We start from the raw sequence: 11751 nt of genomic DNA on the forward strand, positions 1-11751 counted from the left end.
CACACTCCCACCTTTGTAGTGGTAGACAATTAATCGCGCCAAATGATTTTAAAAGCGTTCGTGGGTAAGGATGGTCATCAGGCTCTCAGCGACATGGCTGAGCACCGCTTGCCAACATGGACACGGCCACCATGCGCTCGCGACATGGGCGACTAAGTGTTCAGCAAGATGGATGACGACCATGCTCTACATGATGTACACACGCTGATGGTTGCCAAAACATTCGCGAGCGATGGCAACATGGCACTACATTAGCTGGGTGATTTATGCTATAGTAGAAAGGAAGAATGTTCCAAGAATAGGAAGGAAAAAGAACTAAATCGGCCAAATGGTCCATGGTGTTGGAGAAGAAAAGAGTGTTTCAGAAAATAAAATGAAAAAAGAAAGGAAGAGTATTCTAGGAAATAAGTTGGAACAAGAACTAAATTTGGTGAGGACCGAGGAAGGAGAGATGTGGTGTCGCTGACGAATGCACTGATGTTGAGGTGGTGCTGGTTGACGCCAACGAAACGGATTGGCAAAGAGGCTAGGAGTAAAGGATGTAGGGGAGAACAAAGAAGATAAGAATGACAAGTATCATTTCTACTCCCTCTGTCCCATAATATAAGATCCTTTTTGGCACTATCATAGTTAAAAACGGTCTTATATTATGGGAGAGAGGGTGTTGCAATGAAAAGTGTGTGGGTTAAAGGTGAAGCTTATTGGTGAATAGGAATATGTTTAGGTTGCTACTCGCCACCCACGTCAATGTGTATGCACGTCTTTCTTTTTGTTTCATGAGTTGCAAAATTCAAGGGATAGATGATGTCGTTTCTGTCATGAGATTGACATGTTGAACGGAAGGCGTGCAAACTCTAAATAGATGCGACATCTGATAAATGGGAGAAAAATATTGGCACATGTTGCAACATAACTAGAAAACCTAGAAAAGATGACATTTTACTGCGTGCATTTGCAAAGTTGAATGAACATTTGAGAATGATCTCTATAGTTATATTTTTGTTTTGTGATAAAATTGTGTGTTAGTTTAATATATTGTAAATAGGATAAAGAAAATGTCCATGTTATAACGCACGGTGAAGGTGAGGTGCGCGTCATCCGGTTTTAAAGAAGAGGGCTCCAGCGAGAAATGTCCCATTGTGGCGGGAAACTGAGCAGGGAGGGGGTCCGACAGGAAAAAGAAGGATGCGTTGTGGGGTGGGTTTCTGTTGGGCCTGCGTGTTGAAGATAACATGATGGATGGCCCGGACAATGGCATTTCTCCTCCACATATGATCCGGATTTGGGGGTGAGCGGGTTGAAGAGAGAATTGAATTTTGGGGAGGCTACTAGGCGCTCGTTTGATGTCCAAACGTACGAGGAAGAAATAAACTTTAACTTTGAAAGCAAATTTAATCATTTGCTTGATTCATATTTTTATATGCGTCATATAAGACATGGAAACGCAGCGTTCTACTAGTAATCTTACATTGTGGGATGAATAGAAAAATAGCATGTCGTATTAAAATCAAATCTTTTTTGAATGGAATCCAAAATTACGATTTTCTGGGTCTAATGAATATTTTTTGATAATCATATATGCCTGCAATCACTTAAATCTTTTTTGAATCAAATCTTTTTTGAATGAATATTTTCTGGGTCTAATGAATAAATGGATAGAGCCTGGCTCCAATTCTGATAAAATAAAAAGCAACGAGCTGGAGGAGGTAGATCGGTCAAAAGTGAACGCACGCAGTATTTTCCTGTGGACAGGTCACAAGCGGGGGGCAAAGTGCAAAAGCTTTCTATTTCCGGGCAGACACCCCTTCTTCATCGCCCACCGAGCAAAGCACCCGCCTCGTCTCCCTGAGAACCAAAATCAAGAAGAGGAAGCGAGGAGCCAAGAACCACACACCCTCCTAGACGCCTCCGCCTCCTCCCCACGGGCGCACCTGAGCTCCACCAGCCCTAGCATTTCCGCTCCCCCCCTCTCTCCCTTGTTTCTCCTTCTGCAGGTATGTAGTATGCCCCAACCTGAAATTTATCCTCCCTTCCCTTTTTCCTTCTATTTTTCTTTCCAGATTGTTTGTGCGTCTGCGCGCGGCTTCTTGGCCCGGTCAATATTTCTTCCCGGTCATTCAACGACGATTTAGTGAGAACCACGAATCGACAACTTTTTGTTGAGCGCCGAGATCGCTTGAATCGGGAATTTCTGTCCCACGCCACCAGTTTTTCTTGAGCTTCTTCGTGTCAATCGCAGAAAGGGGGCGAAAGCTTATCCTTTCCTTTTTCTTTGTAAAAGAGAAGTTGCAAGATGCTATATTGACCCCATTTTTGCAGGAAATGGAGGTTGTGGATTTGGTGTCATCCGACTCCGAGGACGAGGCGTGCGCGCACTCGCCTGATCGGAAGCGTCCTGCCTGGGAGCCCGCGGATCCATCCCGCGGCCCCGGGAGTCTTCCCGAGCAGACAAGCAGAATGGCCTGGCCGCCGCAGCAGCCAAGTCAGGCGGTGAAGAAGGACAAGGAGAAGGCAGGCGAGGGGGAGAGCGCGTGGGCAGCAGGACCCCCTTCGCTCAGGGGAGGATCGCATGGTTCTGGTGCTGGTATCTTGGGAGCTAGGTCTGTGGGGTGGGATTCATGGAGTGCAGCGGCACACAAATCTAGAGATGGAAGAAGTGAAACGGCCGAGTGTTGTTGGGGACCTTGGGGTGATGAGATTTGCAGATCAGTCTCTGTGCCCAAGGAAGATGGTGCTGCGATGCCTGGACAGAGCTCTATGGCCATTCCTGAGCTACTCATGGAAGACAGTAGCGCATGGCTGTCGAGGATCAAGGGGCTCCATTTCCCACTTCCTGATGAGAGCCAGTTGAAGGCCAGGCAAATTCAGTCAGATGAGATGCTTGCTCTTAAGCTTCAAGAGCAGTTCAACCAGGAACAGCCAGGCTCGCAATCTTCCCAGCAGGTTGTTTCTGTTGCTTACTTCTCAATCTTGATGTGCCTTTTTTCAGTGAAAGTTCCGTTTCTTAGTTGTTGTTTTCTTCTACCAGTCGCTTCTTGGCTTCTTCTGATGAATTCACTACTGATGCAAGTTTAGTAAACGGCTGCTGGCATCTTGCAGGTTGATACGACTCTAGCTTGGACACTGCAAGAGGAAGATGCTGCGCGTGCAAGAATTGCTGCAAGAGAGGGCCAATCTAGTTCTGTAAGTTGCCGCTCTGTCTTGATGCATATGTTGTGGGGATTCGCTTACTGAAAAATCTTGCAAGAATCATGTGATCATCTTCTTATGAAAAGTGGAATGCTTTCAGTTAGTTATGAGTTATGACTGAACTGACATGTTGATGCCCATAACTCTAAGTTAAGTTTGCCGGAAACCATAGCTACCCTCTCTGTTTTATTGATGAAACCTTTGCACTTTGCAAATCAGGTAGCTGAAAGGCGAATTGCATTGCACCAACTAATATTTGAGGCAAAGTTAGCATGACATCATATATGCCTGCAATCACCTAATACCTGTTGTTGGGTTACTACTTAACTTGGGAGAATACTCAGTACCAAAAAATCATACTGCTCTTACTCTTGAGTTTTGTGTTCTTGACTTGTATTTCAAGTTCCAACTTCATGACTGCATTTCCCTGCTGTCACCTATTGGCTATGGCATTCTGTTGATTCTTTTCCTCAGTTATCTGCATCCTATCCTTCCTTTAATTTCGTAACTGTACTTTGTGCTCAGAGCCAGAGGGACCGCTCAATGGCACACTTGTATTCATACGGCTGGCGCTCGCAAGTTCAAGGTTCTACTTCATGGCCACCTAGTCACACATCAGCTCCAATAACAAGCAGACGGTGGTTGCCAAGAAACAGCGGCCCAGGATCAGAGCAACAAAATGTAGGACTCCTTGATAAGTTCTTTTTTTTTTTTTGAACTTCACTTGACTAAGGACTGACATTTGCTCGTTTCTCAGATGATTATCTCTCAACTGACCAAAGGGTGTTTTGGACAAGAAAACATGGATTTAGAAATGGTTAGTCTTTACCCTGTATTGCAAAAGAACATCTCTACTTTGGAATATCGAGGGGCATTTGTATGGTTGACTACTTGTCCCTCTCGTTTACTTATCATGTATGAGCAGCTCGTGAAAACCTAAATATTCATACTTCTTGCATTTTATTGGTAGTGATAACAGAAGTATACATGTTTCCATTCCTTTTATCCCAACAATACATTTGATTAATCAATGCCTGCCCCTAAATAATAATAACAACATACTTTAAAATCCATAAATTTTCCTTGGGGTGGTGTACTAAAGCAAAACCCTTCTTTCTACCCCTTACCTGATCAGGCCACATCAGCATAAGAGGATACTTTTTTTTCTCTAGTCCATGTAATATACTAAAGTGTGATGTGGCAACAATCATGTTATGGGATTTCAGTGGTAGGAAAAAAGAGATTGAAGGAGCGAATGCATCTCAGGATGCAATCATAAAGGCTCTGAGCAGTGCCGGAAATTGGAAGTTTATTCTTTGGTTGGTTTGCAGATTACATGCAGATATTCTTTTAAAGAATGGACTAATCAGCTAACTATTCTTATCGAGGGCTCAACTACTAGTTGGACCAACTAAACAATTAGCCAATTGTATCTGGAAAGCATAAAGTAATTGCCAGCTAGGCCATTGCAACTACTAACGCTTGTATCCTTAAGGGGTGATACCTTGTAACATATTGAACATGAATACCTAAACTAGTCTCCTGATGTGCCTCTATTACTGTCTATGTGTCACCATCTTTGCTGGCATGGCATGCCCAAAACTTCTACTCATGTTTTTGTGTTTCTAATGTAGAGAATGGCTGTGCTGGACTCACTCCAAGAAGCACTTGAAAGCTGTCCAGACACCTATCCTACAGATTCAGATGAGTAAGTGCTTACTGTTTTAATGCAAAAAAAATTCATCGGTGCAATGTTGTTTTGATGGAAAGTTCTGCAGCCAGGCTATATAATTATTGTCATAGTTGCATACTTGTCCTGATTTTGTATACTTATTTGCATGTGTTGTTTGTTTCTGTCTTATGTTCTGGATTGTTTCATATTGCTGAAGTGCTAATTCCTAAAACAGCTTTATAGATGTTTGCATTTTTTAGAAAGCGAAAGGATCACCCTTCCAACCTCTACTTTTAGTACCCAATAGGTTAACTTAGATGGCTATCCTCATACTCCCAATATGTTCACTTAGATGGCTATCCTCATACTCCCACATATTCATACTACTTGTTGGTTCATGCATATTTATTAGTATGAGTTTCTGACTAATAGTTTCTCGTTGCTCACATATTAGTGATGACTATGAGAACCTGATAGCGCTTGATGACAACAACCATCACAGAGGAGCTTCTGACAGTGAAATTGACAGCTTGCCACTATCTGTTGCTGAGGTTCTTACTAAGTTTCTTACTAAAGACAAGATTGATGTGCATTATCTGTGGGGTTTGGAGGAGCTAACTTACTTGCCTCTCCCCTCTTTACATTGTCAGGGAGAAAGCCGCCGGGACGAGCCCTGCCCTATATGCCTGGACTGCCCTGCTGATGGTGCTTCCCTCCGGCATCTGCCCTGTGCACACAAATTCCATAAAGAGGTACACATGCATTCTGTATATTGGAGCTGCTCCGGGTTCTAAATTTCCATTCTAACATATTTTTGTGGGTGCGATTTTCTTGCGCAGTGCATCAACAGGTGGCTTCGGATGAGGACCTCGTGCCCGGTGTGCAAATCTGCTGTATTTTGACAGGGCGCCGCCATACCAACTGCAGCACCTGTTGGAATATATAGCATGAAAAATAGATTAGGAGCCATTTCGACACTCCTGGCGCCGATGTGCGTAAACAACTTTGTAGTGTTGCGTTACACAATGCTGGCCGGCTCTCTCTGAGCAGTGAGCAGAGGGTGTTTGAGTGATGCGGAGCCTCTCTCTCTATCTATCTCTTCTGTTGCCTGCGAGAAACAGGGCATCGCAAATATTGTATTCCTTTTTGCTGCAATTTTTGTGCAGGGGAGATGTGTGATATAGCCTGATTTCCATGTCGTGTGGGCCCTGTCCTGTAGTAGTCAAGGGGATGAAAGGTTTATTCTGCTGCAGACTTGTAGTTCATCGGTTCTGGGATCCTGAAGTAGGAGTACTATTATCTTTGTTATATCTGGCCCTCGAGCTGAAAGCATCCAACCTGATTCTTCAGTAATTTGTTCCATTCCATAGACTGTCATGCCTGGCAACCATAAGCTCGAACCAGTAAATTGTTCAGAATTTCGTGTTACTCTGCACCTGCCAAGGGTAAATTGCAAAAAAAAACATCACAATCGGGTCGAAGTTATCAATGCTTCGGAAAAAGCCCACCAGAAAACATGCATTTTGATGGATGTTTGATGACTTTTGCTCGATTATGGTGGTCTTTTGCAATTTACTCACCTGTGCCAAGCACATCCCCATTCTTTACACCATCAGCTGTATATAATCATGGTGCGATAAGGCAATGGAGGTGAAAATTACTGCTCCTATGCAACTCGGAAATGTATATTTTCCCACGCTGGCAAGTGGCAACTAGAGTAGATATTTTCCAGCAGTTCTGCAGGCTCGATACGCTGATAACTCGCGGACGCGACTCGTCGCGCCACCACACGACGCCTCTCTCCCGTTCACCCGTCCCGATTCCGGATCACTCCCTCAGTCCCTCTCCTCTCCTCTCCACTCCCACGCCGAGATATTTCACGCGGCCCGCCCGCCATGTCGCTGCTCGCCGTCGTCACCAGCCGCGCCGCGGCCGTGCGCCCGCTTCGCGCCTCGGCGGCCTCGGGAGAGGCGGCGGCGGCCGCCGCGGACCAGCCGGCGGAGCGGAGGCCGGTGAAGATAATACTGCCCAAGAAGAAGCCGCAGAAGTGGTCCACGGGGATGGAGCCAGGGTCGTACGGCGGCGGCCCGACCACCATCAAGCCGCGCAAGTACTGGATGGGGAAGGAGGACCGCGACCCCATTGGCAACACCGACGACTTCATCTGGAACAAGAACTTCCTCCCCCACATGGAGCGCGTCATCGCCAACGGCGGCACCGACACGCCCGCCACCATCCCCCGCGTCACGCCGGTAAGCCCATCCCCGCTCCCGGCCGGGCAGCAAGCAAGCGCGCGTCTTAGTCCCGCTCAGTGAATTTGTTTCATTTGTTTCGAGCGTAAATGTTCTGCAGTGGGGGTTCTTATTCTAAGCTCCTAACCAAGCAATTCGTTTGAGCAGGCGGACGAGGACTCAGGGTTTCTAAGCATCAACCGCGCAATGGACCTTGACAGGTTACTCTCACCTCACCTCATCTCATCTGCTCCACACTTGGTGTCCCGACAATCGTTTCGCGGCATTTTGTAACGTAGGGTGTGCGTTGTAGTGTGGATGTTGATCTGAGCAAGGAGCTTATGGCACCAGCCAAGTCAATCTTGCAGACGCAGCTCAAGGCTGCCCGCCGTGGTCGATCCACTAGCGTTGAGGTTATTCGATCAAATGCCTTGCCCTCTGAATGTAGTCTTATTCTCTTGCCTCTTGTGGATGTCAATGAGTTGGGTTCTTGGAATTTGGATGTAGGCTGTCAATAGATCCACCTTCATTAGATGGAAGCTAGCTCCGACTCGACGGGAGCAGGAGCAATGGGACCGAGCGACCAGGGCAACCACCGGTGGCATTGTAAGCTGTTGCAGTTCTATAACTGACTTGTTGTTAATAATCTCTAGATATTCGTTGATGTGTGCATGTGAGACCCTTCTAACAAAAATTTCACCATGTTCACATCTTCATAGCATACATATGATGATGTATATACCCCTTTTCTAATTTTTGTTTTGGGTTTTGGTCCCCTTTTAGGATGTCATACTAAGGGAGTCGCAGCAGAAAGTGCAGCTGAAAGGGGACCCTAAGGTGGTGGCAGCTGAGGCCAGAGAGCAATACCTAAAGGTAATATCTCTTTTAAGTCCATATCAGGATTGAGTGCTGCTAGTTTCCTCCTTGTTTACCATCAACATGAACTGTACCTCTTGGAGTTGTACTTTGCTAAGTTATCAAGGACCAAGTATTCTTCAAGAATGAAATATGCACAAATTTGTGTTACTGTATTACTGATACTGAGGGTGTTTTGCAGTTGAAAGAAAGGTTGCAGTTGCTTACTTTAGGTATTGGTGGCATCGGGGTGGTTTCTGCTTATGTTTCATACACTCCTGAAATTGCTGCGAGGTATGCTCATCGAGTTTCATTCACTTTTGATGTTTGTTCATTTTGTGTCTGAAACTAAGTATAGGCTATTTATCTAGACAAACTTGGGATGTGGCCTTCTTTGTTACCGATTGCCAGGATTAGTTTGCGTCTTGTTCATTCTATCCCCAAAGTGCTGCCTTGCATGCTGCACTAATATCAGTTACTCTTCAGCTTTAGTGCAGGGCTGATTGGATCTCTGGTGTATCTCCGCATGCTTGGAACCAGTGTGGATTCTTTAGCGGGTGGAACTAAAGCAGCTGCCAAGTATATACTTCTTGCTGTTTCTCTTACAAATTGGATTTGGAATTACACTCGATGAGCTTTAATAATACTTATACCTAAAACAGTGCCCACACTTTGTTTAGTTTGGGAGAGCTACACTGCTAAATCTTAATTAAGATCTCATTTATAACATTGCAGTCTCTGGTCAAAATTGAAGGCTTTCATAGCCCATCTGTCAGATAGATAGACAAACCTTCAAGCAAAGATATCTTTCTTATTTGAAGATCTTTCAAATAAACCATTCTAGTCTTGACTTACACCAAAGTTTGCCTGGCCTGTTCAGACCTGGTTCTGTTTTCACCTATGTAACACTGGCAGCTCATGATTCATGAAGACAAATATGACCTGTTCAGGTCCTTCCATTCAAGTTATTTATATTGCTAATCTGCCTTCAGCCAGAGGCTTAGTCAAAATAAAGATTAGAAAAAATAATGATCATTGTCTGAATCATGATCCCTAAGTATGAATTATTCAATGGACACTCCGTTGATTATATGACATATGTCGATCACCTTTAGTTATTTCTAAAACATACTTGCAGCATATTTTGACTGCGTTTAGAAAATGCTAGGTAACTGCTGCTACTTGTCTACTTGCTTGTAATACATGTAGCATCTAAATTTATACTGGAATGCTTGCAGGGGCGCTGCGGCACAGCCAAGATTGCTTATTCCAATGGTTCTTGTGATGATGTACAATCGATGGAATGCGTAAGTAGATCAAGTCTTTTAAAATGCTTCCTCTGCCTCTAAATATAAGATGTTTTTGCAGTTCAAATTAACTGCAAAAACGTCTTATATTTAGAGGCAGATGCAGTATTTTCTGCTGAAATATTTTCGTAATATGTGAAACAAACAAACAAAAACTTACATGCATGTTTGCCTTTTGCCTTTTGCTTTTTCTGATGCAGGATACTAGTTCCAGAGTACGGCTTCATGCACCTGGAGTTGATACCCATGCTCGTTGGGTTTTTTACCTACAAGATTGCTATGTTTACTCAAGCGATTCAGGAATCAATACCTGATGTTGGAAACCGCGAAGTTTGAACACCGTTTTGGCTAATAGAAAAACAAAGCGAAGGTTGTTGTTGCCGTTGGGGGGAGACTGGTCACCGTTCATCAATATAGTAAGGTGCCAAGCCTCATCCTTTCTTCACCATAATTTCGAAGTTGCCATCAGCGCAACTCTTCTGAAAATTGAAGGATCTTAAATATTTATTTATGCTCATCCTTCCCTTTAAGCAGCATAACTGCAGGCATGCATGAGTTTACACTTTTGAAATGAAGTAACTTGATTCTGTTTAATGCCGATCCCATTCTTGTTATTTTTTACAGGTATTATTAAGGTTTTAGAAGAGTCTAATCTGGAGCCTGGAGATGCCGCCAGGTAGATGAGATGCACGCTGAGGCTGAGGATGCTGTCTGAACATATCGACTGATTGACAGCATTCCGCGGAGAAAGTTTACTTTGACTGTACAAAGGGAAGTTGGCAAGCACAAATTCAAGTTCCGTATAGTGTACACCTTTGAACTTTTGGTGCACTGACCCCGAGTCCTATGGTTGAGCTGGCATTTAACATTATTTACGCAAGGAGGTGGGCAGGATTCGGATCAGTACAGAATGTAAATAGTGCGGGCTGTCAATACACTAGCTCGGGAAGCTCTATATTTTACAAAGTGCTAAAAAATGATATATCTCCATTGACCCTGTTCAAATGCCACACTGTCTGCATGTGTTGTGTGGTGAGTTTAATACGCTGCACCATGTGATGATAATGCACCGGTGGTGGAGGACTTTTGTTTAGCGATGACATGAATATCGTTGACAATGAGAAGAAGAACAAGTAAAGAAATTGACACTATGCCATCACTAACGGGAATGGCTAAAAGTGGAAGTGATGGAGCTTGCCTGTTTGTTGGGATAATGCGAACCTTCTCAGGTAGGAGTAGATGCCTCCTTTCCTCATCTTGCTAATAGATGGTAGATTCCTCTGGTCCTGCGTGCGTTGATGTCATTGGTATTCAAGTGGTACTTTATTTACAAGAACGCCCCACCAACCACGTATGCATTCCATTTAAGCTGCGCATCTACAGCAACTCAATTCAACAGTAGGAGTGTGTGTGTCACCGGTTCCACGTGATCCATTGAAATTGAATGGTCCCTCCCTGCGCTGCGCTGCACTGCATCTAATAACTGAATGCTGCAGAGGAGAAACATGAGGCAGCAAAAGGGAAGAAGAGAAAAGATCATCATCATCATCATTGCCACGGCTCACAAGGAAGAAAGTACATTCATTTCAACTAGGCAGGAGTATTTTTCTTTTCCTCTCGTCCGTTCATATTGCTGGCCGTGGCCGTATCCTTCCGGCCACCCAAAAGAATCCTAAAATGGTATCGAAATGGAACCTACATCGATCAATGATAACAATAGTAATAATTTATAATCCCCCCAAAAAACAACGGAGCCAAAAGGTGGACAGGTGATGGTCGCGGTGCCTCCGACGCGTCGGCCCGGAAGCGGAGGAGGGACGGAGCATTTGCTCTTGCTCCACCACGCACGCACGCGCGCGAGTTCTCGGAAGGGCTCCACCACGCCGCGGGCACGCGCCTACGACCGCGAGTCAACGCTCTCCGCTGCTGCCCCTTCCTCGGAGGCGGAGGCGGAGGCGGTCGCCGAGGCCGCGGCGGCGGCCGATCGGGCGCTGGGCCGAGGCCTGCGGCGGCCCGGGGACGCGGTGGCGACGCGGCGGAGCGCGCCGCCGGCCGTCCAGTAGCGGCGGCAGGCGCGGCAGAGGTGGCGCGGCTGCCGCACGTTGTAGTTGTTGAAGTAGCAGAACTTGGTCTCCCTGCTCCCGCACCTCGGGCATGGCAACGGCTCGCCCCCGACCGCGGCCTGCTGCGTCGTCGACGGGGGAGGAGGAGGAGGCGGCGGGGCCGAGGCGCTCTGTCCCGCGGAGATGGAGGTGGAGGCGGGGGCGGAGGCGGCGCGGTGGGCGTCGGGCTGGATGACCTGGCCGAAGAGCTTGAAGGCGGAGGCGTCCGCGTTGGTGGCGTGGGTGGGGAGGTTCGCCATGGAGGAGGCAGGGGAGATGGAGGTGGGTAGGAAAGTGCCCCCCTATATAGAGGAGGAGGCGGCGGTGGTCACCCCATCCCCCTTGCTTTTACTCCTCCTTTGCTTAATAAACCTGACTTCTTTGTGTGACATGGG

General features: G+C 46.0%; 3 protein-coding genes across 4 annotated transcripts; 2 read left to right on the forward strand and 1 right to left on the reverse strand.

The window, feature by feature from the left end:
* Positions 1-1762: 1762 nt before the first annotated feature.
* LOC123070599 (uncharacterized) lies at positions 1763-6169 on the forward strand. The gene is made up of 9 exons (XM_044493866.1): positions 1763-1994; positions 2320-2943; positions 3100-3183; positions 3715-3870; positions 3947-4006; positions 4824-4897; positions 5316-5412; positions 5512-5613; positions 5701-6169. Exons 2-9 carry the CDS (start codon positions 2323-2325, stop codon positions 5761-5763), a joined length of 1257 nt encoding a protein of 418 aa, XP_044349801.1. The 5' UTR covers positions 1763-1994; positions 2320-2322; the 3' UTR covers positions 5764-6169.
* A 461-nt stretch (positions 6170-6630) lies between these two features.
* Positions 6631-10259, forward strand: LOC123070600 (protein CONSERVED ONLY IN THE GREEN LINEAGE 160, chloroplastic). Of its 2 annotated transcripts, none has more exons than XM_044493869.1 (10): positions 6631-7113; positions 7261-7313; positions 7406-7505; positions 7600-7698; positions 7876-7965; positions 8150-8241; positions 8434-8526; positions 9186-9254; positions 9455-9670; positions 9879-10259. In XM_044493869.1, exons 1-9 carry the CDS (start codon positions 6757-6759, stop codon positions 9588-9590), a joined length of 1089 nt encoding a protein of 362 aa, XP_044349804.1. In that variant the 5' UTR covers positions 6631-6756; the 3' UTR covers positions 9591-9670; positions 9879-10259. The 2 variants fall into 2 exon arrangements, with proteins under 2 accessions (XP_044349804.1, XP_044349803.1); XM_044493868.1 differs by having other exon boundaries at positions 6632-7113; positions 9455-9675.
* Positions 10260-10774: 515 nt separating this feature from the next.
* Positions 10775-11701, reverse strand: LOC123070601 (dof zinc finger protein 5-like). The gene has a single exon (XM_044493870.1). It carries the CDS (start codon positions 11614-11616, stop codon positions 11152-11154), a length of 465 nt encoding a protein of 154 aa, XP_044349805.1. The 5' UTR covers positions 11617-11701; the 3' UTR covers positions 10775-11151.
* Between the last annotated feature and the right edge of the window lie 50 nt (positions 11702-11751).

Source organism: Triticum aestivum, chromosome 3B, assembly GCF_018294505.1.
Source record: "Triticum aestivum cultivar Chinese Spring chromosome 3B, IWGSC CS RefSeq v2.1, whole genome shotgun sequence".
Lineage (NCBI taxonomy): Eukaryota > Viridiplantae > Streptophyta > Magnoliopsida > Poales > Poaceae > Triticum > Triticum aestivum.

What these genes read in the sequence shown, in the direction of transcription:
- LOC123070599 (XM_044493866.1), top strand. Translation starts at nt 2,323, where the DNA reads ATGGAGGTTGTGGATTTGGTGTCATCCGACTCCGAGGACGAGGCGTGC. An exon ending in GAGAGGGCCAATCTAGTTCT is followed by an intron (nt 3,184 to 3,714) that starts GTAAGTTGCCGC and finishes CTTTGTGCTCAG; the next exon opens with AGCCAGAGGGACCGCTCAAT. An exon ending in CACACAAATTCCATAAAGAG is followed by an intron (nt 5,614 to 5,700) that starts GTACACATGCAT and finishes TTTCTTGCGCAG; the next exon opens with TGCATCAACAGGTGGCTTCG.
- LOC123070600 (XM_044493869.1), top strand. Translation starts at nt 6,757, where the DNA reads ATGTCGCTGCTCGCCGTCGTCACCAGCCGCGCCGCGGCCGTGCGCCCG. An exon ending in GTCGATCCACTAGCGTTGAG is followed by an intron (nt 7,506 to 7,599) that starts GTTATTCGATCA and finishes ATTTGGATGTAG; the next exon opens with GCTGTCAATAGATCCACCTT. An exon ending in GGAACTAAAGCAGCTGCCAA is followed by an intron (nt 8,527 to 9,185) that starts GTATATACTTCT and finishes GAATGCTTGCAG; the next exon opens with GGGCGCTGCGGCACAGCCAA.
- LOC123070601 (XM_044493870.1), bottom strand. Translation starts at nt 11,616, where the DNA reads ATGGCGAACCTCCCCACCCACGCCACCAACGCGGACGCCTCCGCCTTC.